The 26,037-nt window shown below is 47.8% G+C and overlaps 1 protein-coding gene across 2 annotated transcripts in view; it reads right to left on the bottom strand.

Moving 5' to 3' along the window:
- ZNF592 (zinc finger protein 592) overlaps positions 1-6,437 on the bottom strand; it is a 37,340-nt gene extending 30,903 nt beyond the window's left edge. For both annotated transcript variants that reach the window (XR_008733382.1, XM_005437530.4), the window contains exons 1-2: positions 6,332-6,437; positions 984-3,304 (exon numbers count right to left, since the gene is read on the bottom strand). Coding sequence is in view for 1 of the 2 variants with exons in the window: in XM_005437530.4 (XP_005437587.2) it covers positions 984-3,296 (2,313 nt within the window). In the remaining variant the exon portion in view is untranslated. The remainder of the gene's footprint in view (positions 1-983; positions 3,305-6,331) is intronic.
- Between the last annotated feature and the right edge of the window lie 19,600 nt (positions 6,438-26,037).

The following is a 26,037-nucleotide window of genomic DNA, read 5'->3' as shown; positions in this document are numbered from 1 at the left end:
TAAGGGAGAAAAAAAACCAAGTGATGCACAATACAATTGCTCACCACCCACTGACCGATACCCAGCCAGCCCCACGAGCAGCTATCAAGCTATCGTCAGGCCCTGACCAACTCCCCCCAGCTTATATACTGAGCATGACATTCTATGGTATGGCATATCCCTTCGGCTAGTTCAGGTCAGCTGGCCTGGCCGTGTCCCCTTCCAACTTTTTGTGGTGTCCTTAGCCCCCCACACCCCACTGTCTGACTGGTAGGGCCTGAGAACCTGACAAGTCCTTGACTTAGTATAAACATTACACAGCAACAGCTGAGAACACTAGTGTGCTATCAACTTCACACTCTCACCAAATCCAAAACAGCACTGCACCAGCTACCAAACAGAAAATTAACACTACCACAGCTGAAACCAGGTCACACTAACTTGTCCCTCTCCCACCCAAAGGGCAAAAATAGTCCCAAACAGCCTTACACCCCACACACGGCACCGTTCACCTCTCAGCTAGTCCTGTCACAATATACACTTCACCACATTAACAGTAAAAACAGCACCCGATATTCCAAGTATTACACAGAAGATTCTGGCACAAACTCTGGGAAAGGTAAAATTAAATTGTTCTCTAGTCATGCTTAGAGCACAAAAACCTGTTTCAGGTCACACTCCACTGGTCCTCCCCTACAGCACTCTCGCACACCTCATCCAAGTGATCTTTGATTTCCAACACCTTCCTTTGATGCTCAAGGATCTCCCTAGTCTCCTTATTACCCTCTTTTTGCTGGCAAAGGGTAAAAAGAAGGCAAGCCAGCAACACTAAATGCCTCTTCATGCACACACGTCTGGGCTCATGTGCATCCAAAATCCTCCCCACAAGCACTTTTTTAGGCAAAGCAACTCATTTACCACCAAGATGCCTATTTTTTTTCCCTAGAGGACAATCTCTTAAAACTCAGAGAGATTTACCTAATAACATTAAAATGGTAACTTACCAGCCTCTCATTGTCTTCTGAGGTTCTCTGATAATGAGCTGCTAAAGCAACATAATCCTGCGCCTGCTTGTTACACTCTAAACACTTAAGTCCATGACGGATTAGTCTCAATGGGTCCATATAGAGGGGCAAGGCTGGCTGAGTGTTGGCAGGAATTCCTACCTCACCTCCTGAAGCAGCACAGGGCTTACGCGAAGGAGAGGGTGAGTGCAAAGTCTGAGGAGCCAGAGAGGCTGAAGAGCTTGTAGGAGATGAAAACATTTGGTCTAAGGAAATTGGTTTCATTAGCAGCTGAGAACACTGCATGATAAATCCTTTGCTCTTATGATCTCTTGCATGTTTAAGCAAGCTACACTTATTAAAAAAAAGTAGCATAGTTGAACACTGAGTGCACATGACTTCAATATGAACGCTTCGTCGACTATAATGTTGAGTCAGGCTTTTCTCTAAGGCAAATGAGTCCCCACATTCCAGGCAACAATACCCAGAGGCAGGTAAATTAATATTGGTGTCACGTGGAGGGCTAAGGTTTGGAGTATATATTGGCACCGGATTGGCACTGTGTAGTACTTTATTAAATGCCTCCACAATGACAGGAGCAGCTTTCTTGACTTGGTGTACCAGCGGCACAGACATCTGCGTCACTTGAGGCTGACTTCGTCTCTGTGCGGATGACTTTGCCGTAACAGAAGCAGCAACACTATGCGGGACTAAGTTGAGATTTGCCAAGTGCACAGCTTTGGGAAGAAGGCTGGAGGTGGTCACGCTGGATGGCTGCACCACAATACCCTGCTGCTGCCTCTTGACACCTACTTTTATGGCACCACTGCCACAGTTTGGCAGGGGAGATAAGGACACGGCACGCGTGCTGTTTGCGGCAATATCTGTTTTCATACCATCTGCATAAGGACTTGTTACGTTTGACAACTGGATAGCCACAGCAGCCCTGGTTTTGGCTGAATTCTTGCTAGCCTCACTTTCCATAACTGCACTAGTATCAGGGGATGGGAAAGATTTTATAAACTCTTCAGCAGATGAGGTTTCCACAGGCGACTCTTCTGAAGATTTGCCCAACTCATCATTTTCCGGCAAAATTCTAGTTACAGTTCTTTTAATTTCACCAGAGGATGTCTTGATAGTCTTTATTCTAACTTTGGGAATAGCTGGCGGAGAGCCAGCTGCCATGGAAGGAGAGCCTTTTCCACTGCTATCACTGCACACGCTCCGAGGACTCTCGGGCTGCTTGCTGGCCTTCCTTACCACCTCTAAGGGGCTTCGGGGACTCTTTGGCGACTTGGGCATTTTTGGACTTCCCTTCATCCCATCTTTAAAAGGAACAGGTTCCTTGGTAAGATTTGGCTGATCGCCTTTTGGAATACATGCAACCTTTTTGGCCTGAAGAGCTACTAACGCTGCCACGCAGGATGACAACTTTGAATGAGTTGGCTTTAACCTCTGGCGAGGTGGTACTGATGAAGAGATGTTCAGCTCGGGCACAGACCCCTTACTTTCTCCTAAATTATTGTGAGGGAGGTCTCCAAACACCAAGCCTTCTCCAAGAAAGCTACTGGTATCTACCAAGTCCTTGCTTGACTCCACAAACCTCTCTGCTGCTTTGTCTTGTTCTCTCCTGCTCATTTCCACCCTGTTCTCTGGCTGGCAGTGGATTTCCATCTTTTGTTCCTTTTTACAGTACTGATCAAACATGCTTAATTCGGGCTCTGGTACCTTCCTAAGATGATCTAGTACTGAAGCTCCTGTCGGTATATACATCGAAGGTGGTGGAAAATATGGAGTTTGGGCATGTTTGGGTTTATCACCAATACTGTTCTCTTTGAATGTGTCCTCTGGTTCAGGGCTGGAAATCGGGCTAAACTGACTAAATGTTGGCAAAGGCTCTGATTTGGATTGGTCCAGTTTATCAGAGTAACTTCTTGAGCTGTCGCCATTAATAAAAGTTGACTCAAACTTGCCATAATTATGCACTAAAGCATGAGCTTCCGATGGCAGATCGGACCCACGAAACCCATTATGCAGCAGACCAGTCCCGAGGTGATTCCCCTCTTTTTCTGCTTCAAAGGACTCCTGGCGACTCGTGTTCTTCACTATCACACTCACAACAGGAGCATCAGAGGGAGGCAAAGAGTGGGACAAGGACACATTCTCATCTATGCAGATTCCCGATGACTTCAGGTGATTCTCATTCTCCTCCCCAGCTGATGGGATGGTCTCCTTGGCATCAAGGCTAGTCGGATCAGGGATGTCAAAAGCAGCCAAGAGGTCATCAAAATCTGGGGTTTTCATGTCCCCCATGATGAAAGCTACAATTAAAAGCAACAAAAAATATTTTATCAGATACAAAGTTTGTCCTTGGGGGAAATGTAAGATTGTTATGCAAACGAGCCATATGTGATAAAAAAACACAACTGCCCAAAATGCTAACGCAGCAGGGTACAAAGACTAGAAACATCTGCAGCAGACACTTCAGCTTCCATTTTAACTACTCCAAGATCAACTGTTTATACACAAAGACATTAGCCCAGGTTTTTCAACACAACAGCGCCATTTCACAGGGCACTGTAGAGAAGGGACCTCTCCTGTCCTAGTTGTGCCTGGGGGGATCAGCAAAAGCTCAGGTCCCATCCTGCTCGAGCTATCAGGGGCAGGTGGCAAGTGACATGACTGCCCTGCAACACAACCCGCACTCTCCAGGTTGTGGGCAGAGCTGTTCCTGGTGCTTCAAGCAACACAGTGGGAGATAGCATCCCCTTCTCCCAGGGTCACACAGAACACAGCTAGTTCAAACGTAACCTTTTAGGCAACACCAAGCGCATGCAGGGGACATTTTCAGCCTGTCAAGTGCATCACTCCAAAACTAGCCATTTTCATGGGCCTCAACAGAAAATATTCAGAAGGGCATTAGTACAAGGTTTTTTTGTTTAGCTGGGGCTTTCTTTAGAGCTAATAGGCAACAATCACTGCCAATTCCTCAATAGATCATCACATCTGAAGAATTCAGTCCTCCTTCAAGGAAAAAAGGCATGAGTAAACAGGTGGCCAAAGAGAAATAGGCCTGAAAAGCAAGATGAGTCCCTGCCCAGAGCAATTTAAATAATAGAAGTCTTTGGTAAATACCTCAATACAGCAGCTCAAAGCACCATAAACCAAGCAGAGTTTATTTGAAAAAGGGGCAATCCTTAATTAGGTAACGATGCGAGGCAAAACTCCCCAAAGACAGAATAAAGGATTGTATCCAAATCATAACAAGAAATAAGTGTTGAAATCCAGCTCTCTCTTTATAAGCCCTCCAGAAGGGAAGTGGGGACTTAGACACTCGCCAGAGACCTGTGACAGCAATAATCAAGCTCCGGTGAGACACATAATGAAAACTGACAGCACAGAATTACTTGAACATTTGTGTTCGCTACTGTCAGAGATACTGGTTTTCCCCTGTTTAATCAAAATATTTTCAAGTTAGCACAATATATAGTCTTCCCAAGTATTTAATAAGCCATTATTTTAATACATGTTCCATTTAAACCACCAGTGTACGTGAACCAACGTACGCTGTATGCAGGGGAGGAAGAAACCCAAAAAGCATCAACTGAACTAGCAGAGCACCAGTTCTTACTGAGCACAAGCACCCACAGGCAAGGTAAGTCCTGCCACATTCATTTGACTTGGGCTGCATCAGCGCTGCCAAAGCCAGTGGCAAGCAAGGGAGACTGGGAGTGTGTCAAGAGCCCAGGAGAAGGGAGAAGAGCTGGGAGCAGAGGTACAGGCAGAGAGGAGGACCCTGGGACAAGGCAGAGGGAGAGAAAGCTGTCTGATACCTTCACAAAAGGCCACTGATTTCAGGCTGCTTTCATTATTTACTTTATTATTTATTGGGTTTAAAAGTTTGTCAAGCACTGCATTAAAACCAAACAATGCTCAACCCTTCCGGCCAGACTGCTGGTAGCGGGAACAATTTACAAAGCTGGGCCAGAAGAAATCACTTCAGTGTGGAACAAGAGGACATACTGGTCTCTGAGATTTAGTTCAGCTGTGCCTACAGACAAGCCCTGGAGGTGTTACTTTGGTTAATCTGCTACAAAACACTCTGCAGAGATTTACTTGGCTGAAGAGTGGCTTGCTGTGGTTTAGCTTAAACTTGTTCTCATTCTTAAATTAAACCACAAATATGAATGTCCACAGAGGGCTGTGCAATCATCTATAATCACATCCCTCAGCAAGGTAGGGCAGCTGTGCATTAAGTCCCTGGATACACTTCACATCACCAGCACCTGACAAGGACTTTTCTCTAGCTGCAGTAACCTGTGATGTTTCAAGAGCGTGGACCTGAAACTTCCCCCTCCTTGGAGTAGGAAGACTTCTGCCAGCTGGGAAAGAGCTAAGCACCATTCTGCTCCCCAAACTTCTGGCACACAAATCCTTCCACAAGGAAGACACTTCACCCATAACCTGAAATGCTCAAGTTTTATATACAGAAAAATGAGCTCACTAACTGCTCTTGACTTCTCCGTTCTCACTCTCAAACATGTATCCACGTCTTTGGATGCGGCAGTGTTTTAAAATACAAGACAAAATCAATCTGAGGTACCTGCAGCATTACAAAATATGTTTTTCTTGGAGGAAACCTTGCATTTTTAGCAGCTTTCCTGTACATCTTTGAGTCCTATAAAAGACTATTTTACGCTCATTCCTATTACAGGAGCGCAAGCCTCTATGCAAGTTTTTTCTCCACAAAATTGCATTTTCAACCTGTCATACATGAAGCTACAATTTCTCAAAATAAAGCAGAACTGGACCCAGATTCTAGAGAAGTCCAAGTAAGTATCTGGCCAACAGAAGTGATTTTTAAATGATACAAATTTAAAATTTTGACTAAACACCGTTCATTTCTGTTCTCAGACAGCAAACAGAAAGAGTGTATTAATGGAAATTATGTCAAAGCCTTTATTTTCAGCTTTCCTCACAAGAGAAGACCTCCATCCTTACTCCATCCGGCTTGTGCAAAGGACTTGACTCAGAGCCCAAGCTCAGAACCCAACTTTCTCTCTCTGCTTGCCTACGAGAACATGGAGGATAAGGTTTGCAAAACAACAGAAGTGAACAAAATGAGCAGAGGAGGACTTACAGAGTAGAATGCATGTGCAAAACCAGCCTCACTATAGTGCCTTCCTCCAGGAGGTGGGGAACCTAGTAGCCTCCAAGCCATCCAAAAAAAACCCTGTGAACTTGCATGAGGCAGTATACGAGACCCCAGGGCCTTCTGCTGTGGCTAAGCTTCAAAACTTTGCAGCAGGGCAGAGGCACCAGCGTCCCACACAACATGCCACACAAACCTTTTGCTAGCGGTGCTATTCCTGGGGACTTTCGGAGATCTGCAGCAGCTCCTCTGCAGCTTTCAAACCAGCGCGTACCATACTGTGCAAGGAGGAGGTTCAAGGTTGTCACCTAATAGAAAAGCACAAAACTGCAATTACACCAAGGTTAGACAGTAAAGGAAAAAAAAGCAATAACAGTAAATACTGATAAATCTGCACAGGAACGCTGAGGTACAGGGGGCAACATGTGCCGAGGAGCGCTCCCGGGGCGGCAGCAGCAGGCACCTGCAGAGGGGCGGCCGCCGGGCAGCGCTGCCCCGCCAGGGAGCGCCGGGCCCCGGCGGGGCCACAGGCGGGACGGAGGGGGTGCCCACCATGGGGCGGCGGCGCGGGGGCCGCCAGGGCCCTGCCGAGGCTGCAGGAGCAGGGAACCCCCGGCGGGCGGGGGGAGTTAAACCGGAGGCTTCAAGCGGCCAGCGGGACCCCGCGTTTCAACACCCGTTAAAGTTTCCGCAGCCCCGTACGGCAACACGCCGCTTCCCGCCCCGGCGGCGCAAGCGGGTCCCAGGGACGCGGGGGGTCACCCGGCCCGTGGCAGGGCCGCCGCCCCCCGCCTCGGCCCACGCCGTCCCCACGCGCGACCCACCCCAGACAAAGGCCCAGGGCCACCCGCCGGCCGCCGCCCCCCCGCTGCCCGGGCCCCGCCGCCCGCCACCGCGCTGACAGCCCAGCCCCGCCGCCCCCGGCCGCACGTGGGCGAGCCCCGCCGAAGTTAGTTTGTGCCGGCGCCGCCTGACCAGGCCGGGCCGGGCCGGGCCGCCGCGGGGGCCGGGCCCGGCGGCCGGAGACAAGCCGGGGGGGAGAGGCCAGGCCCCGGCGGCGGGAGGAAGGCGACGGGAGCCCCGCGGGCCGGAAGAGCCGGTGCGGCGGGCGGGCGGGCGGGCGCGCGGGGCTCCAGCTGCCGGCGGCGGGGCCACCCGCCCTGCCCGCGGGGCGGCAGCACCCGCCCAGCCGGCGGGAGGGCGCGGGGAGGGCGGAGGGCGAGCGGGAGGGGCGGGCCTCGGCGCGGCCGGGCCCGACCGAGCGGCACTCACCCACACAGGCGGCTTCTCTGAGGGCCCCACCACCGCCGCTGGGGCCCCGCACAGGCCTCACCCCGCACCGGACACCAACGGCCGCAACATGGCGGCGGCGGGCGGGGCCAAGGGCGGGGCCGGGCCGGGGCACGGCGGGCCGCCCCCATCCCCCGGCGGCGGGCTCACGGCGGCGCCGGGAGCCTCCGCTTCGGCCGGGGCTTCCGCCGCCCCGCAGAGTCCCGGCCTCCCCGCCCTCCCCGCCCCACAGGGCCCCGGCCGCTGAGCCTGGCCAGCGGCCGGCCCAGGCCTGAGTCCCGGTGCCCGCCTCCCGCCGGGGGCGGCTCCTGCCGCCCTGGCAACCCCCGGGCCTGCCCGCGGCCCCGCGCCCTCCGGTGCCGCGCTTCTCCGTCTGTAACGGTCCCACCGAAACCTGCCTTCTGGGCCGGCGCCGCCGCTCGGCGCTTCTCTGTGTCTCTGAGCTCCTTCCCCACCGCGTCCCACCAGCATGTCGATGTGTGCGATGTGACCTGGCACACGGTTAGGCTGGCTGGCCTGGAGATCGTCACTGGCTGCTCCTGAGTGTGCGAATGGCGTTAGATTTGTGTGTCGTGTGTGTGAGTGTGAGTGTGGCTCTGTCTGTCTGTCTGTCTCCCTGGCATAGGCCATTAGTATTTCTCACCTGTCGATGCTACTTGGTCAGAGTCTTCCTTAGCTGATAAAATTCCCAGGTAGGCGCTATCAAGTACTACAGTTTTTAAAAAATCATTTGTGGTGGCTTGTGCTGAATATCTTCCACAGTCAGTGATGGATTTGGAAGCAGCAGTGAGGCCGTCCCTGGAGAGCCGCATCCTGCGCTGGGCTCACCTCTACAAGAAAGCCTGGAGAGCCCCCAGTGAGGGCCACAAAGATCAAGAAGGGACTGGAGCATCTCACGTCTGAGGCAAGGCTCTGTGTGCTGTGACTGCTCATCCATCCTGGGGAATAGAAGGCTCAGGGGAATCTCATCAATGTCTGCAGATACCCGAAGGGATGGTGCAAAGAGGACAGAACCAGGCTTTTTTCAGTGGTGCCCAGTGCTAGGACCAGAGGCCATGAGCACAAACTCAAATGCAGGAGGTTCCTTCTGAACACCAGGAAACAATTTCCTCCCTGTGAGGGTAACCAAGCACTTGCACAGGTTGCCCAGGGAGGTTGTGGAGTCTCCATCCTTGGAGGTGTTCAAAAGCCATCTGGATTTCCTGGGCCCCCAGCTGTAGGTGGCCCTGCTTGAGCTTGGACCAGATGACCTCTGGAGGTCTCTTCCAACCTCAACCACTCTGTGATGCTGTGAAGCATTTTATGTTCAGGTGTGAATATGTCACCCTCTCATGGTAATGAAAGACAAGTATTCCTTGAGTTTGTCTTTCCTGTGACATCACATTGTTACCAACTAAACCTGGTAGTGCGCTTACAGCATTGTTCATACTGTATTTGTTTCTCAACTGGTTAAATAATTTTTTTCCCTTGTCATCAGTCCCATGGGCAAATTATTTCTTCTTTTCTTTATTGGCACTCATAGCTTCACTTCCTTCATTTTTTAATTGGTGTCATCACCTTTCTCCTTTTGGAGATGATCAAAAAAAGCACAAAGGAAGTCAAGAAGAGGGAACACTTTCAATATCACAACTGTTAGCTGTATTTTTAGTACGTCTCTATGAAAAGCTGTTCAGGAGCTGTAAGTCATATCTAGTAAGAGAGCTGACATTTCTTACACAATTTATAAAGATCTGCCACAGTCCTGAACAAGTTATGGCCTGCAGGAAAGCCACTGTGATTTGAAGGATTGTTCTAATTAAGAACTGCAACACCAATTGGGAATTTAGCCCTATCCCAGATGGCCAGGAGGAGAGGGAGCCCCAGACTGGCCAGGTGGGAAGGTCCCTTCCATTCCCCTCTTCAAGACAGCAAAGAGACAAAGAGGACTAAGGAGAATCTATATTCTTCGGTGCAATCTAAAAATCAGATTTCTTTTTTTATTTTTAGTCCAATGTGGGAACTTGACAAATCTGGAAATAAATTTTTTTTTTTTTTTTTGGGTGTACATTTGTCCCTTTAGGCTTGTTTCATGATCTGAGCTAAAGGATTTGATGTGGAAGAGATAAAAGCTGTGGATCTGAAAGAGATGCTGTTACAAAGCAGCCCTCTGCACTCGAGATGTGCTGAGGCTGGAGCAGGGAGCAGCACTGGTGGGAACCTCTGTGCCCTGGTGACACCTTGGTGATGGAAGCCCCTGGATGAAATACTCTCAAGTGATGTCCAGCTGCATCTGAGATCTTCACTTTTAATTCTTCCTCCTGCTTGGGGTTGTTGGTGCTTGCTTTTTAGCTGGGGGAAACTGGTTCTTCCCAGGTGCTCGCTATGTCAGAGGGTATGTAGGTAGGCAAGCTGGCAAGTACAGTGAGACCCATTTTATTTATACATTATAAACGTAATGAAGTCTTGAGTGCTCATGCCTAGGCAACTGTCAGTTTTCAAATCGACGATTAATTTGTTTTTGTCAGAGCTCGGTGTTATAGAGAATTATGTTGAGCTGGCTGCAAAACTTGTGCGTTACAAAACTATAATTAATGTTTCAGAAACTCTGGGGAAGGTTTATTATTGGCAGGGTGAGAATGAATCTCCTGACACAAACATTCCTCTAAGATAACAGCGTAGCCTTTGGCGTTATCTACAAAAAAAAAAAAAAAATCAGTGTAACTTAAATCAGGGTAATTAATTACACATATGTCATATGTATACATTTAAAACCATTTACACCTTTCACTCTGGCTTTTTGGTCTCCCTGACTCCCTGGGCATACTCTCTGCATTGCCCCAAACATACTTTTCCCCCCCTTTTTGATTCTTGATACACATGCCAACAAGATGACACATCTCTTCAACAAAGATCCCTCTGTACAACAGTGATCAGGAGTCAGGAGTCATGGTACTCGCTTGCAGTGATGGAGACCTGACCTTAAGAATTCCTGTGTCAAATCAAAGAGGACAAACCCATGTATTCCAGTGAGTTTGGGAGTAGGAATAAGAACCCTAACTTGGCAAAATCCTGTTAGAGAAGAACTGTTTCATGCCCTACCATGCTTTTGATTCCCATTTAGTGGAGTTGGAGATGTGACGAGATAGATGTGATTTCTTGCAGGGAGGTTGTACTCAAAGCCTGCCGAAATGGCAAGGATGCACATTTCCCATATCGGCTTTCGCTAGCGCAATAGCAAACCCATTTTACTACTCAACTAGAAAACTGTAAGAATAACTTCCAGACGGTCAGTCAGTTTTCTTCACCCACGAGAACTGCATGCTCCAGTGCAGCACAGACATGTTCCAAGGACTGGGCAGGCAAGGACCCTTTGCACAATCCTCTGCGCCAACAGCAGAGATAGTGCAAAGTCCTGGGCTTCATATTGCTTTGCCTGAGTAGCATGGATGCAACCGCTTGCAGAGCTCTCCACCTGACTGCTGAACGCAAGCTGGGCTCGCAGTGACCCCCTTCTTCTAGAGCTAGCTCCAGATGGGCTCACTGCCATGCTCCAGGCATGCTCCATGGCATGCTCCATGGCAAGATGGCCTTCTCAGGATGGTTCTCCTGCTGTAGCAGTGTTTCATGTGTCTGCAGCCCTGGGCCTGGCCTCAGGACTGGGGTGGCTGGGGGACACCATGGTTTCCCCATACGTTTCCCAGGGTGACAAGACTGGCTTGAGCTGTTCTTGCCTTTGAGCCTCCAGTTGCCCTGTGCATTGGCAGCAGGACTGCTCTGTGAATCAGAGAGAACTAGTTCAGGCTTCATAAACCTCTTCGGGGAAGAAACTAAACTTCATGACTTCCCTCATCAGCTTACACGTAGTCCCACAAGCAGCTGTGTGAGCAAAAATGAAGACTGGAGTAGTTGGCTTCCAGGTGGGAGCCAGCCAGAGGGAGAGCTGCTGTGGCAGAAAGACCAGAAGCATCAAGACACAGCCCACGTTGCTCCTGGAAACGCTCCTGAACTTTGCTAGAAAATGTAACCAAAGCTTGACAAAACTGCAAGGAGAATAATTCTATGAGGGTTCTTAACCAAAGCTTGAGAAAACTGCAAGGAGAATAGTTCTATGAGGGTTCTCTCTCCTAAACTGCCTGTTGCATCCTCCAAGCAATTTCAGAGCAGTTGTACCTTGAAAAGCCTCACCAAGATTGCTTTGCACATCGATGAAAAGAGAGATAGTCATGTAGATGTCAGGGCAAGGCTGGTCTGTGTTGCAGGCATAACTGATTGATGAGAGGGACATTGTAGGCTTGGTGGTAGCTGTTGTGTAGTCCCATAGTCTGGCCAACACGCTGAACTGCGACAGGGCGGTCCAGTGTAGGCAGGCTCAGCCCCAGACTGGGCTTTCTGCATAAAGCCTTTTTTTCTTCAATTAGTTTTTCCAATTAAACTTAATAGTAAAATGTTTACGTCAGAGACATCTCAGAAACCCTAACAGTCTGCACTTTCACTCCATCCTTACTATTTCAAGATGAATTTGTTGGGGAAGCAGAGCTTGTGTTCATATGTTACAATAGCCTTTGGTTATATTAAACTTTTTTTTTTCTCCAACAGGAGGAACAGGCAGTCAACACAACCGCATTTGAAGGTAAGGTAGGAAAGAAGAGGTGAGTAGATGAAATCGCACTGCATACAAACTATCTCACATAGCTAGGAGAGGCATTTAGGAGAATATATGAATGTGTTTCCAGGTCCCAAACAAGGACTGAGTTCAGTGTAGCCCCAAAACAAGGTGCAGGATTTTTGCTTTCTGTGCAAATGCATTGATAATCTTAAAGTGAACCTGACACTTCTGGCATCATCCAGTTGCGAGAGAGTTTTCATATTTAAATGCTAAAACTGGAACCACATACAGAAGCAAATTTTAGCATTACAGTAAGAATAAAGTAGCTCAGGAATGAGGGCTTCTGGTGCACAGCCCCACTGACTGTGCCGTTTCTGCTCTGACTCGTACATACTTGAGCACATGTCTTTTTGCACTTCTCGGCATTGAAATGGTCTCAGGCACTTTCCCAGGTGTTCACAGGAGACTCGCTGATCTTACCCCTGGGCAGTGGAAAGGTCGCCAGGGACTGTGAGGCATCTGAGCTACTTAATCTGCAGCTGGGCAGCAAGCTGGGCGGCTCCAGCCTGTGGTGGAGTGGCACATGTTGAGGCTCTATCCCACAGCCTGTGCTGAGGAGCACGGCCTGAGGAGCACAGCCAGATTTCAAACTGTACCCAGTTTGGGGCAGAGGCTTTTCTTCACAGCTAGGGACAAGAGGATAGCTAGCAACCAAAGGATTTTTCTTATTGCTTTCCAAACATTGTGAGTTCCTAGGAATCGCACACATGAAGCAAAACAATCCTCCGTGTTTGATCTCCACCCTGTCATAGTTTCTGGTTAGTTTGTTGAGGGTTGGTTTTTTTTCCTGGAAAGTATTAAAATCTTTTCACTCATTTGAAACTTTAAAACTCAGTGGGTTTTTTTCAGAATTGTATGTTATTATTTTCTCCCTCAGCACAACAGTAGGAAAACACAGCTGAACCTTTACACTGGAAAAGTTTATATGTGAATTCTCTTCATCACAGCATTGATCTCCAGGTATTTGTTATCACACCATTATTTAAGTTCACATGCTAAAATGGACTGTTCACTTTGCCAGGACAGCCTCCATCATATCAGGAAATAGTAAATTGTTGTGCAATTAGTTTGGCTCACTTCACGCTTCTCCCAGGAAAACCCACAGCTTGACCACGCAGCCATGCCGACACTGGGGGTGAAGTGGATAAAGCTCAGCACTTGACTCCACTTTCTGGGAAGCAGGCCAGCTTCATGTCACCCTTTCACAACACTGGAATGACTGCATAGCCCTGCAGTGGCACAGAACACAGTTTGGCTCACACGTTTGCACTAGGAGCTGGCCTTCAGCTGTGTGGTGCCCAGCTGTGTCTCCGCGGAGCTCCCTGGAGGTGTGCTCCCAGGCACTCGGCTGCCTCTTGCTCCCTGGTTAGCCTTTCCACCAAGCTCTCAGTCAAAGGAAAGATCCACGTCTCAGAGAAACTGCTGAATTTTCAACCTGGTTTGGATTTTGGTAACATAAATGTCTTCATCTTTGTGTCTCATTATTTCAGATGTTAGGGCAGAGCCCCCTACATCTGCTCGCTTCACTCACATTTATGCAGCAGGGGGATAAATGTAGAGAAGTTGCTGCAGCTGTAGCATATCTTGCTTTCTTCCTCAGTGCTCTACTTGTGCTGCCTGGCACATGCGTGCCTCTGCCTCCTGCATCGCCTCTGCCTCTTTCATTTCCTTTGCCTCTTGATTTACTTCTGCCTTCTGCATTGCCTCTGCTGCCTACATTGCCTCTCCCTCCTGCATCTCCTGTGCCTGCTGCACTGCCTCTCATTTCTACATTGCCTTTGGCTCCCGCATCACCTTTAGTTTCTGCATCATGTGTCCCACGTGAGGTGGCAGGGGCAGAGCCATTTCACTTTGGGGCAGCCCACATTGGTACCACATAGGACATAGTTTGATGCCCCTCTGTAGGCCTTACTGAGACAAAGCTGGAGAAGAAGGCTGGTATTAAGCAGCAGTACTTACTTCTCTGCAGAGGCCACAGCCTTCAGCAACATCTCTCAGTGCTGCAGCTTCTGAGGAGCAGTTTTAGATGCAAAACCTATTTCCTAAAAGTTGATCCTTCTTGCCAATGACTTTGTCTCCCTTCTTCTCCAGACCTTTGGCTTTTTATCCCTAGAAGGAGAAAGTCCTTGGGAATTTATACACCATATCTTTCCTTCCTCTCTCACCTTGCTTTGTCCTTAAATTCAAACCTGGCTTTAACTGAGGCAACTGGTGGTGTGTCCTGTGTGTCCCAGAGGCTTTTGCTGCATTGTAAGACTGAGCAGACAGCGCTGGTCTCCACTCTGCCCTTGATAATAAGGTGTCTTCACACTCATATGTCCCTGGAAAGAAGAGCTAGCTCTGAAACACAGAATCAGGCTGTAACTGAGGAGCTGCAGCCCGTACGCTGGCACAGGCAGTGCTGTCAGCAGGATGTGTAGCTTTCTGGCTCCCAAATCCTGTCTCCATGGGAAGGGCCTGCAAAGCAGAGGTTTCTTAGGCTTGTGTCTGTTGGCAAATTTGGGCTACAAGTCAACAAAAAAAGTGATGGTTCTGGCACCAAAAGGCATTAATTTGTTTATTGTTCAGTTTAACAGCAGGAGCTATCTCATCTGATTACTTTTACACACAGGTGACTGAGGTGTGGAGAAAGAAAAAAAATGATGTTATGTATCAGGAGAGCATCTCATAAGAGCTGCAGGACAATGAATACTTTTTGTTCAAACCAAGCTTTGGGATAAAGATGAAGAAAGATAGGAAACTATAAGGGGCTGTCACAAACAGGCTTTTCAGGAAAAAAAAGGAAACAATTGCAAGATTTGTTAAGGAGAAAATTATTTTTATGCGTCAAAAACACCAGGTACTGTGATGGTAAGAAAGCACTGTACTAGCACAGTCAAAAGTAATCTGAAACATAGTAGGCCTCCTTTGACCCCATCAACTGTGGATATTAGAATATTTACATGTTCTTTTTTATCCTGTTAGACATTCATTAGGCCCTCAGTTACGCTGTGCTGTCAATCAGGATGCTAAGTGATGGGCTGTGGTTGCTCAGATGTGTCAGTGAAAGACGTTTAAGTATAAGACAAACAAATGCCTCTGGCCTTCAAGAAACAATTTTGCAAAGGTTGAACTCGTATTGACTCATACCAGCGCAGCAGAGTGATGTGCTAAGTGCTCTTTCTGCAGCCTACCAGGAAGCAGAAGCGCTTCCTGTGAGAGAAAATAGTGGAGAGGAGCCAGGAATGAATAAGCAGCCTTATTGCATTGTGGATTAAAAAATCTCTTCCTATGAAAAGGCTGAGCAGATCTCATTACAGCCTTGATGAAGACAAAGAGTAAGATGATGGGGTAGACAGGTTAAAATAACCTACAGCTTTTGGGTAGGAAGGAGACGAGCAATAAAGGAATTGGCTGGTATGGGAGGCAGCAGGTTTCTTTTCTTCTCCTAGAGCATCTTACCATGTCACATTGCTAGAGGTAATGGGCTGCAGGGGTTTCTGGTGGACGTCCCTTCCATTCCTGTATCCCCTTTCCCCAGGGCAATGCTACCAAAGCTGGACAGAGTCCTTTCTGAGGATTAGCATGTTGCTTTCTAATGGCACTGTTATTGCCATCACCTACAACCCCCCAACGTTAAGGTGCTTTTCAAAGAGAGGGTTCAATCTTGAAGATCCTGTGTTCAGGATCAGCACCTGCACAGCATGCCCGAAACACGCTTCCACTCAGTGCACGGTGTCATGGGTCTGAAGTGGATGGTGGTCTCTTTTCAGACCTAGGCTTCTGCATTTCTCTTCAGTGGCCGCCAGCCTTCCCAGGGCAGGGAACAGGAGCTCTACAGACAGGCTTAGACACTGGCTTTGGAGCTCAGCCCTGCAGAGTCAGGGCCAGCAGAGAAGGATGCACATCACACAAGTGCTTCAGGAAGAGCTGCTGCGCTTCTACCAGCTGCCATGGGACCCTGTGTGTCTGAAACAGTCCTTTTGGTCTAGCCACCTAAACTACCTGAAGGAAACCACTGGAATGTGCTGGGGGTTCGCAACACTTTTCCTTATTTCCTGTTGGAGGAGCTGAGGTGGGTTGACTGGGCTAATGTCAAAGGGAAGAGCATTAAACAGACTCTTGTTTTGTCTCACTAAGTGATAAGCAGCCATCACCTGAGGAACTCCAAAGCCTGATAGACACAGCAAGCAGATGGAAGGATATATTTTATACTTTCTGTAAATCTTCCCTTCTGCCCAAGATCCTTCTATTTTTCCTTCCAGATTGATTGTACTTTTCAGCATGCTTCTTGGTGTTCTCCACTGCATCCTCAACAGGACCGTCCCAAATCAGTGCCAAGACCGGACCTGCCAGATGAGTTCTCACTTTTTGTGTGAAGCTATTAGCCTTTGGCATTTCCATTTCACAAGCAGCAGATGCTTCATTCAAGGGCTACATGCACAAAAGTGCTGAAGACACACATGTACCCAAAGTTCACTGAAATCTGAGCCCAGGCTGGGGCTGCTCCCTGCACACAGTCCTTCTCCAGGCAGTGGGCAGAGGAACTTGGTCCATGGTTGCAGCTGCAGGTCATCTTGCTGCTTCTTGTGATTTTGGTCACCAGGGTGGGTCTACAGTGTCCCCCTGGCTTGCAGGAGAGGGACCCTACGGGTGCCTGACCCATTGCAGCCAGTGTCCTGGGGAGCCCCTTCAGCAATGCTGATGTGATGGGTGAGGGCAGATGGGCACCCATAAGACTGCAGTGTCGGGAAGGAATCCAGTGGCTCTGTTATGCCAGCAGTACGCGCTGGCAAAGATGATCCCAAAGCTGGAAATGTGTTAGTAATTGTCCTGGTTTTGGCTGCAACAGGGTTAAATTTCTTCTTGTAGCTGGTGCAGCACTGTGTTTGGGATTTGGTGTGAGACCAATGCTGATAGCACACCAATGGGTTTGGTTGTTGCTGGGTAATGTTTACACCAAGTCAAGGACATTTCAGTTTCTCAGGACCTGCCGGCAAGAGGGCTGGAGGGGCACAGGGAATTGGGAGGGTACACAGCCAGGGCAGCTGACGCAAACCAGCCAAAGAGGCATTCCATACCATGGGACATCATGCCAAGTGTATAAACTTGGGGAAGTTGGCTGGGGCCTGGGGATTGTTCCTCAGAGACTGGCTGGGCATCAGTCAGCGGGTGGTGGGCAGTCATGTTGTGCATCAGTTGTTTTCTTTTCTCCCTTCCCTTTGGATTTCATTCCTATTCCCCTCTCCCTCCTTTTCATTATAACTGTTACTATTATTATTGTTCTTTTGGGTTTATTTTATTTCAATTATTAAATTGTTCTTATCTCAGTCCTTGAGTTTTAAAATCCTTTCTGATTCTCCTCCCCATCCCTCTGAGTGAGGGGAAGTGACGGAATGGCTGTGTGGTACTTAGCTACCGCTGGGGTTAAACCAGAACAGTAATTAAATTTCAGATTTTCTCTGATTAACATGGATGCCAGGGAGACTCTTTTGAAAGATATAGAAAGCAAAAAGATGAGAGTAACTCAGCAGCAGTGGGACTTTGGAGAACAGTATAGTGAATGAAGGTATCATCAGTTTCACAGTAGTGATCGTGGTCTAAGGCTGTTTCTTGGCAAGGGTTGTAGAGAGTGCATGGATCTCATTAGACCGGCTGCTGCTGTTGGGGGGGCAGGGGAAGAGGCTCCCTTGTTGAACCTCCACTGCTCTTCCCACACCACCTTTGCCTGAAAGCTCGCCAGAAAAACATTACACAAATGCCACTTTCATAAAAAAAGCAACAATTCTCTGAAGTCTTTTCCCTCTTCACCCTTCAAATGCTACCAAAGCAATCATCCAAAACAAGCTCACAGGGAGTGTGCCAAGCTTGAGCACTACATGCAAATCCTGTCCTGCAGACATAGCTGAGATCTCTGCCCATCATGGTGTGATCAAACTACACTGTGTGCATGTCACACTGGGAAATCCTCCAGTCTGGGAGTATTCAAACAGTCTCACTGAAACTAGGTGAGAAAACCAAACCTACTACATGAATTTGCATAGCCAACATGCCTGAGAGCCCCCCCCCCCGTCAGCAATGAGAGTACTGTCCTCCTAAAGCAGCTGCTCTGCACTCTCTGATCTCTCAGGCATGATTATCCAGGGAGATCTACAAAATAACTTCAAAAAAGAGAATTATAACTTTGAGTAACAGGATTTGTAATTCATGTCTCCAGCAAGCACCAGGGCTGCATCACCTTTCTCTGCCCGTGCTCTTTGCTAAATGCTTTTGCATTCAACAGGCAGCAAAAACTGTCTTCTCTTTTTGTCTCTCCATTAGCTGAGAGAGATACAATCCCAGCTGTCCTAGCTAACATGCCCCTCTGCTCTCTGGGAACCACCTCTCATTCCTCTCAAATTACTCCATCTATTAACACAATCAAGCTATGCTTAGAAGAATCATTCCCAAGATACCATTTCCCTCCCCGGTTCATAAATGGATCTTTTTTAGGAAAAATATGAATCCCCATCCTACTACTATGGGCAGCCCCCAAGGTATCTGCACACACACCCATCCTCTGTCACCAATGGGGCAAATGACCCAGGACAATGTGAAGCATCAGCAGGGAGGAGCGTCCTTGCATTGGCCACATTTCTGGTTTTATCTTTTCCTCGTCAAAAGCAAACTTCAGGAAAGCATGAAAAGGCAGAAGACAGAAGCTAAACAGAATTTCACAGCAATTTTTATAGACTCCCAGAAGGACTTAGGGTGGAAGGACACCCTGGAGGTCCCCAGGTCAACCTCCTGTTTAAAGCAAGACTGCCCACAGACCTTGTTCAGGCCACTCTCAGTGCATTCTTTCAATATATAAATGGGGCTTATAAGAAAGATGAGGAAGTTTTTTACCTGGGCCTGTAGTGACTAGGCAAGGGGCAATGGTTTTAAACTGAAAGAGGACAGACTGAGACTGGATACAAGGAAGAAATTTTTTACAATGATCGTGGTGAGACATGGGAAGAGGTTGCCCAGAGAAGCTGTGCATGCCCCACCACTGGAAATGTTCAAGATCAGGTTTGATGGGACTTTGAGTAACCTGGTGTAGTGAAAGATGTCCATGTCCATGTCAGGGGGTCGAACTAGATGACCTTTACAAGGTCCCTTTGAACACAAACCATTCTGTGATTCCATGATTTTGATGCCTAGGGCGTTTGTGACCCTGATGCTCCTGACAATGCCAGCTGAAAAAAATGAATTTATGAGTCCTCATGGAGGCAGGGACGTGGTGGGTGTTCCTCACTGAGAACCAAATCTTTACCAATGTTTCTGGTGTTAGACAGACCACCTTGGTGCTCTGCTTTTCTCTGAAAAGCAGAGAGGTTATCAGGCCATCATAAGCCCGCTATACAACACTGGGGCTGTTTCGGGGCACAAGGGAATGACTTCGCAAAAATCAAAAGTCTGGGCAAAAAATCAATAACAACCAAAAATTAGAAAAAAACATGCTTTTGGAAGCATCTTCCCAGAGAACAAAGCAAGTGAAGCACCACAGTTATTTCTGTAGCTTTCTCTGGCTCATGAACTACACTTCTTACTCAGCCCGTCACTTCTGCACCGTGCAGTGATGGTTTGTCTAGACTGAAGGCTACAAACAGGGACCATGCCACACAACTTGCTCATCACAAGAACTGAGTGCGCTCATGCACTCATCCTGGCACAGACTCGCAGATAGATGCCTCAAAGAAAGGAAACCAGAAGACAAAGCCCCAGAGGTGCATTACTGCACGCCAGCAGGGCCACTGCTGCACAGATGTGCTGCGGGAGCATGTTGGACCAGTGTGTGCATGCTCCCTGACACTCATACTGCAAAATGCAGAAGGGCACATACCTACAAGTACCAAGACATACGTACCAAATCCTTGCCAGACTCCCAGAGCTCTCCGCCACACCAGATCTCCTCCAGATCTCTACTATGACAGTACAGATACATTTATATTCCCCAGAAAGTTTCCCCCCAAAGGCAGCCCAAGGACTCCACGAGTGAGCACCTGAGAAGATGCAGATCCCTCAGATACCTGGAGATAAAAGCAGTCATTAAAAAGGCATAAACAAAGGGCATCATGGTTGTTTTGCGACATCTCCAGACTCGAGAGGAGGCTGAAATAACCTTTACATAATCCCATTAGCATTTCCAGTGAAAACAATGGCATTTTAGGAGGCATAACAAAGTCTTTTCTTATCATCCAGAAAGGTCAAAGGTATTTCTCTGATTTAATATATTATAATTGATATTAAGCAACATAGAAGAATAAGGGAGGCAGGCAGGACATGGCTGCAGTGACACAGCAGAAGGCGCCTTCTACTTTTCCAGTAATGTATCTGTCATTCAGTGGGCTGGGCAGCAGCCAGGTCTGGGAGCAACACCCCTTTTCTATTGACTCTACAGAAAACAGGACTTTCTGTCTTGCCACGCTGTGGTAAGGACCCCAGATGCAGAGGCAGGCTCCCCCACGCTCACAAGGTTGCCACTTAACACTGTTGCACTGCCACATCCCTGCAGGAGCCGACACTAACTGTTGCAGCCCCACAGAGGGACATGCAGCCATACTCTCCGTGATGATGCCTTTGCATTCAGAATGGTAGCAGGTCAGGACCAGCACCCCTTCTATGGGTCCACAACCTGCCCCAGCTTATGGCCCTGTGATCAGGTAGGGACAAGCTGTTGGCCCAAGGGACTTGTGGTCCAATGTTTCAGTGGGTGCCCCACTGGTGCACAGGGTCTGTGACCACGCAGCACTTGGGTATCTCATATTTTTCATCTCTGGTAGGGAATGGAAATTAGGAGGTTATTCTTTGCTGAAACATTCTGGAAAGTCATAGCTGAAATCTCTCACTTGTCTCTTCCATCTGTTTATTTTTACCACTTAATAACACGTCTGTCTCATCAACTATTCCTGACACCATGGCAAGAAAACCCAACTCAGTGAAGACAGCTTTATCAAAGAGACATTAGCTACTCATCACTGTGTGACACAGCATCAGTTCTTGTGTGTACGAAGTCTGGTCTGTAGTCTCAAAGGGTGTCTTCCATCTCTTTGAGGAGGTGGTATGGCCAATATATTTGAAATTGTTGAGTATTATGCAAAAGGTTACCCAAACTGTGAAGATAAGCAACTTCAAGCACTTCAAGGATTCTCATTTGTTTGGCGATACACTTTTTCTCTTCACTGCCACATGATGTCATGTACCTAATTTCAAGTGATTAGTAACAATGGCAAAGCAGTCATTGAAATAATCTTTGACAGAGGAAAAGACTCTGGGGTCATATAAAGAGCCTGTGCTGTCCATAATTTCTCACCATTGATAAAGTCCTAGCCTGCAGGTTTCACCATGACACCAAACCTGCTTCTGTCTGCTATCCAAAGAGGCATCCCAGCTCTCTGCAGAGGGGTAGCTTGCCTGAAGGCAGGTCAGCGGTGTTTATCTCCTTTTTGATTTGAGCAATCTTGGGTTTATTGTCTTTGCAGTGGATGGCTTCATTCACTCACTCCCAGTTTCATTACTGAACAATCCACTTGTTGGGGAAGCCTGGAAGAGGAAGAACTGAAGCTGAAACATCTTACATTTGCAAATCAACTGTTTTACCACCTTTCCCTTATTTTCTAGACCTGCCATAGTTTTTGTTTTTAGAAGTTTTGCAACCAGCTGAGCTGAACCAATGTCCTCATTTGCTTTCTGGACAAGGAGCAGAGATATTTCACTGAAACAGAGTCTTGCATCTCCCAGTTTGCTTGCTGCTCAGAATCACTCAGAACACATATACTCTCTTGGGCATATATTCTGGTAGCAGAATCACAGAAGCGTTGGTTAGAAGGGACCTAGTCCAACCTCCTATTCAAGGCAGGATGACTGCCAACATTAGCAGAGAGGAGAGCACAGCCGTGGGTGTTTCCATGTGCAAAGCATGATGGATAAAGGCCATCTGTGACACACTGCCTTTTGATAGCACCACCTGGATTTAACAATTCAAGACCTCCTTACTAGTCCTGAGTCTGGTATCTTCAATTACCATCTTGCGCATGGTCCTGTTACGCTTACAGGAAGTAGACTGCCACTACTTGGTATTTCAGAAGTGATCCTCAGCTGATGACCAAATGAGTGCATTTTAGAAAAAAAAAAAAAAAAAAGCAACTTCTCTATTAGATCAGTTCAAGGGATCATCCTATTCAATCCTTGCCTACGAGAAAGGTAGCACAGCTGCTAAAGACCATGATAACCTGCCCTTTGGGAAGCTCCTTCCTTCCCTGGCAAGGAATGGCCAGTGAATGTCTTTAGGATCTCTTCTGCCTGTATGAGAAGCTACTTCCAAAACCCAGGGAAAGAGGACCGAAACAGTACTCTTGAGTCTTGCAGTTTCCCTGTATGTCCTTCTGTACATTCTACTATACTGTGCACATCCTTTCCGCAAGGTGCCATCCAGGCCCAGACTGATTTGGTTGCCTGCTGTCCTGAGATCAACCTGAGAAAATTCTCAAGGTTGCAGGGTTTCCAATGCTCCAATGGTCAGAAAGGTCAGGAAACAGCATGAGAAAATTTCAGCTCATCAGTCTGACAACTATAAGCAACAGCAAACAGCATCTATAGTAGGAAGCGTCAAGCAAGTGTACCTACTAGACAGCACCACTAGCTCTGCCCTGCAATGCAAAGTAGGAAATAATCTGGCAGGTTCTACAATAGTTATTACAGAAATCTCTATCAAGTGGAAAATAAAGAGAACCTACCAGTTTCTAAAGAGTAAATTCACTCTTATGTGATGGAGAAGGATTTATTCCAAAAAGCTGGAGGGAGGTAAGTGAGCTGGTAAGTGAAACAGCCTCCACATTGACCCTTTTTTCCCCAGAAGCAATTCCTTCAATGAAGTTCTGCCTTAGCCAGCATCCCAGGTGTGCTGTGACACTGCTGCACCACAGATGTTTCATGAGCCCATCTAAGGCTTTCCTCAAGATCGCTCAAAGAGAGGACACACCTCTGGGATACTCCTTCAGCTCTGACCTCAACCAGACCTGCACGGTAGGCAGCATAACCCCCAGAAAGCAAATGACGAGCTGCTGCTTTGCATGGAGGGGGCATTTTCCACTCTGTTGAGGCTGCTTCACTAAATCCACACAGGATCCAGCGGTCTCACCCACACACCACCCTGTAAGGTATGCTTATTACCTTCACTTTATGCCGACAACATGTGCCACCCATTTTTCTGTAATCTACCCAAGTTACAGCACAGTTTACAGAGCAACTCGGTCAGCTGGGCTAATCCAGCCAGCTATAAACTCATTACCAACCACCCAAATATCACTGTTTTTTACCAGATAAGGTGCAGAACTCAATGGCTGGCTGGTATGGCTGGGATGAAAGTTTGTTGTTTCTGTACTCACTAGTATGACTGTGGTGAGAGATGACCCAGGAGGTGGTGGAGGACTTTCTGTCCCTCTGTTGCATGTCTGAGAAAGGTAATGAATAAAACATGTCTTTGCACTACAGAGGATGGAAATGTTCATAGGTACCCACCATCAGGCTCCAGTCCTCCTCTTCTGTACCAACACCTTTGTTGGGTCCAATAGGAGGCAGCTCTTGCCCAGAGACAGCAGGGATGGCTCAGTGCCCAACACGAAGCTGTACGAACCAAGAAACACCCCGTGTTCTGCCTTGCCTCCATGATGCTTCTTGGAGACATGGGAATGGCACGTGGCACTAATGCCGCAGTAATTGCATCTGAAACACCCACAGTGACATGCAGATGCCTTGGCTACTCAAAGGTGCCAGGAAGATCCTTTTGGCTTGAGAGCACACTTTGGTGTCATCTGCCTTCATAGCTGTCTTCCTACCTGGCATGAGATATGAACCCATTGCTTCCACTGCCCTCTTATCCCTAACTTGCAGGTTTACTTGCATGACCAATTCTTTTGACGCAGAAAGAGCTGCCTTATGCTTATCCATCTCTTCGATTGAGACTGGAGAGTGGCCGATCTGGGACAAATCTACCCCTTCCTTGCTTTGGTCACAAAAAAGCCAGCTGAAAACAAATTTTAAGGAATCTGCTGCCAACAGAAGAGTGCCGGGCTCAGGTCATATGCCAGTGTACATATAACATGCTTCTTCACCATGTGCTGGGCCAGCAATTTTCCAGTAAGTAAATAAAACAGACAGAAATGGCATTTCCCTGATTTTCACTACATTGTTTTCCCAGTCCTTTTGGGCACACTTGTTTTGTAAGGAACTGCCAAACATCAGCAAATGAGCAGAGAACTGCATCCCAAACAAACTCTATAGCAGAACACATGAGGCTGTTGACCCAGGTCCTTCCCTTCAACACATCTACATTAGCAGAGAGGAAAAAAAGGGCATCTATCTGAAAATAAAATTATTGCACATTTTACAGGAGTTGCTGTTTTCATCCGATTAATGAATGTTTTAAAGCTTTAGTTCACTTGGTGATTCTCCAACAGCAGACCTGGGCAAAGGGAAAGCAGCAGTAACTATGTAAATGCTGAACAGCTGTTTGCAGGCTCTGGGCACAGACTGTCCCAGAAACAGTAGGAAGCAGAGGACAGGAGCTGTGGTTATGAAGGTATAAGTGAATGTATGGAGGCAGAGAAAGAATGTAAATTGGAGCAGATTTCTTGGTCCCACTTTGCCTGCAGTTGTGCATCTAATGAAGGAGTCCCAGCCTTTAATGGGTCTTGTAGTCCTTCTGGGAGAAGCAAACCAAGTAATGAACTGGTTTTCTTACTAAAGGTAGTACAAAGACTACACACAGGGAGTTCACCCATACCACCCAGCCACAGGATCTGTCCAGGCTATGACCCTGCAAAGAAATGCAATGGGATAGCGTAAGATTTCCAGATTTTTAGGTTTGGAGATATCATCTGCTACTTCAGAAAATGCATGGAAAAGCATGGAAATCTACTAAAAATCAGTGGGGACAGAGGAATAACCTGAAATGACATAGAAAGATGGGTGGCATACACATTGTCAGGTGAGAAAGGGAAGCAGTACGAATGGCTGCTTGTTGTGGTGTCAGTGCTGTGACAAAGGGGAAGCCAGAGAGATATGGCAGCAAGAGGTGAAGTCAGGTCACACAGAGGTGAGGGGAAAGCAGTGTTGTCCAGGAGCCAGGATGGATGGAAGAAGCTGCAATGAAGAGAGAAACCAAGCATTGAGTGGACAAAGGCTGCTGGGACTACTGGGCCACAGGCATGCTGGGCAGAGCAGAGTAGGAAATGCTGGTGCGTTGCACAGAGGTGGCTGCTCCTTCCTTCCTATCTGCTTCAGGCTTGCCACAGGGAGCCTATGAAGCCCAAGGACTACAGCTGCAAGTTGGGAAGGCTGCAGATTGGGAAGAATGTGGTCAAGAGAAGCGCAGTAATCTTGGATGAGCTGTCCTCGACGCTGGGAGAGAGAAACACAGATTCAAGGGCAAATTTACTGGCACTGAACAGTTATACCACCACAGGAGAGTTTGGATTTCACATGTAAGGCAGGGGGCTGAAGGCAGACACAGCTTCACCCCCTCCTACAATGAACCCAGCCGGTGGCTGGGTAGCAGGCTGTGATGGCCAGAGGCCCAGGGCACACTCAAACTCCACCTTTGCAATTCAGTTTTGCAAGTGCTTGTGTTCTCAGTGATAATACACAGTCATCTGAGGTGCACAGAAACATGGTGGTAGCCCTAGGCTTGGCTGCAGGGTCTCCTTGAAGGAGCAGGACAGCTGATGACAGGGACAAGTCCTGTGGCTGGCACTGGGATGGGAGGCTTCCTAAGTCTGACCCAGCCACCTGAGAGCCACACTTTCCAAAGGAGACTGCTAATTCACAATGAATCCTGACATTATTTTATCTACATGTTTCACCTGACACCATTTAATCCTATCTAGTATCATTTGATCCACCTTCTAAATCCAAACTTCAATATGACGTTACTTAAAAAAAGGAATAATCTTCACACATTAGAG

Source organism: Falco cherrug, chromosome 7 (genome assembly GCF_023634085.1).
Source record: "Falco cherrug isolate bFalChe1 chromosome 7, bFalChe1.pri, whole genome shotgun sequence".
In the NCBI taxonomy this organism is placed as follows: domain Eukaryota; kingdom Metazoa; phylum Chordata; class Aves; order Falconiformes; family Falconidae; genus Falco; species Falco cherrug.
The sequence above is the reverse complement of the archived record's forward strand: the minus strand, read 5'-3'. Positions and strand labels throughout refer to the sequence as shown.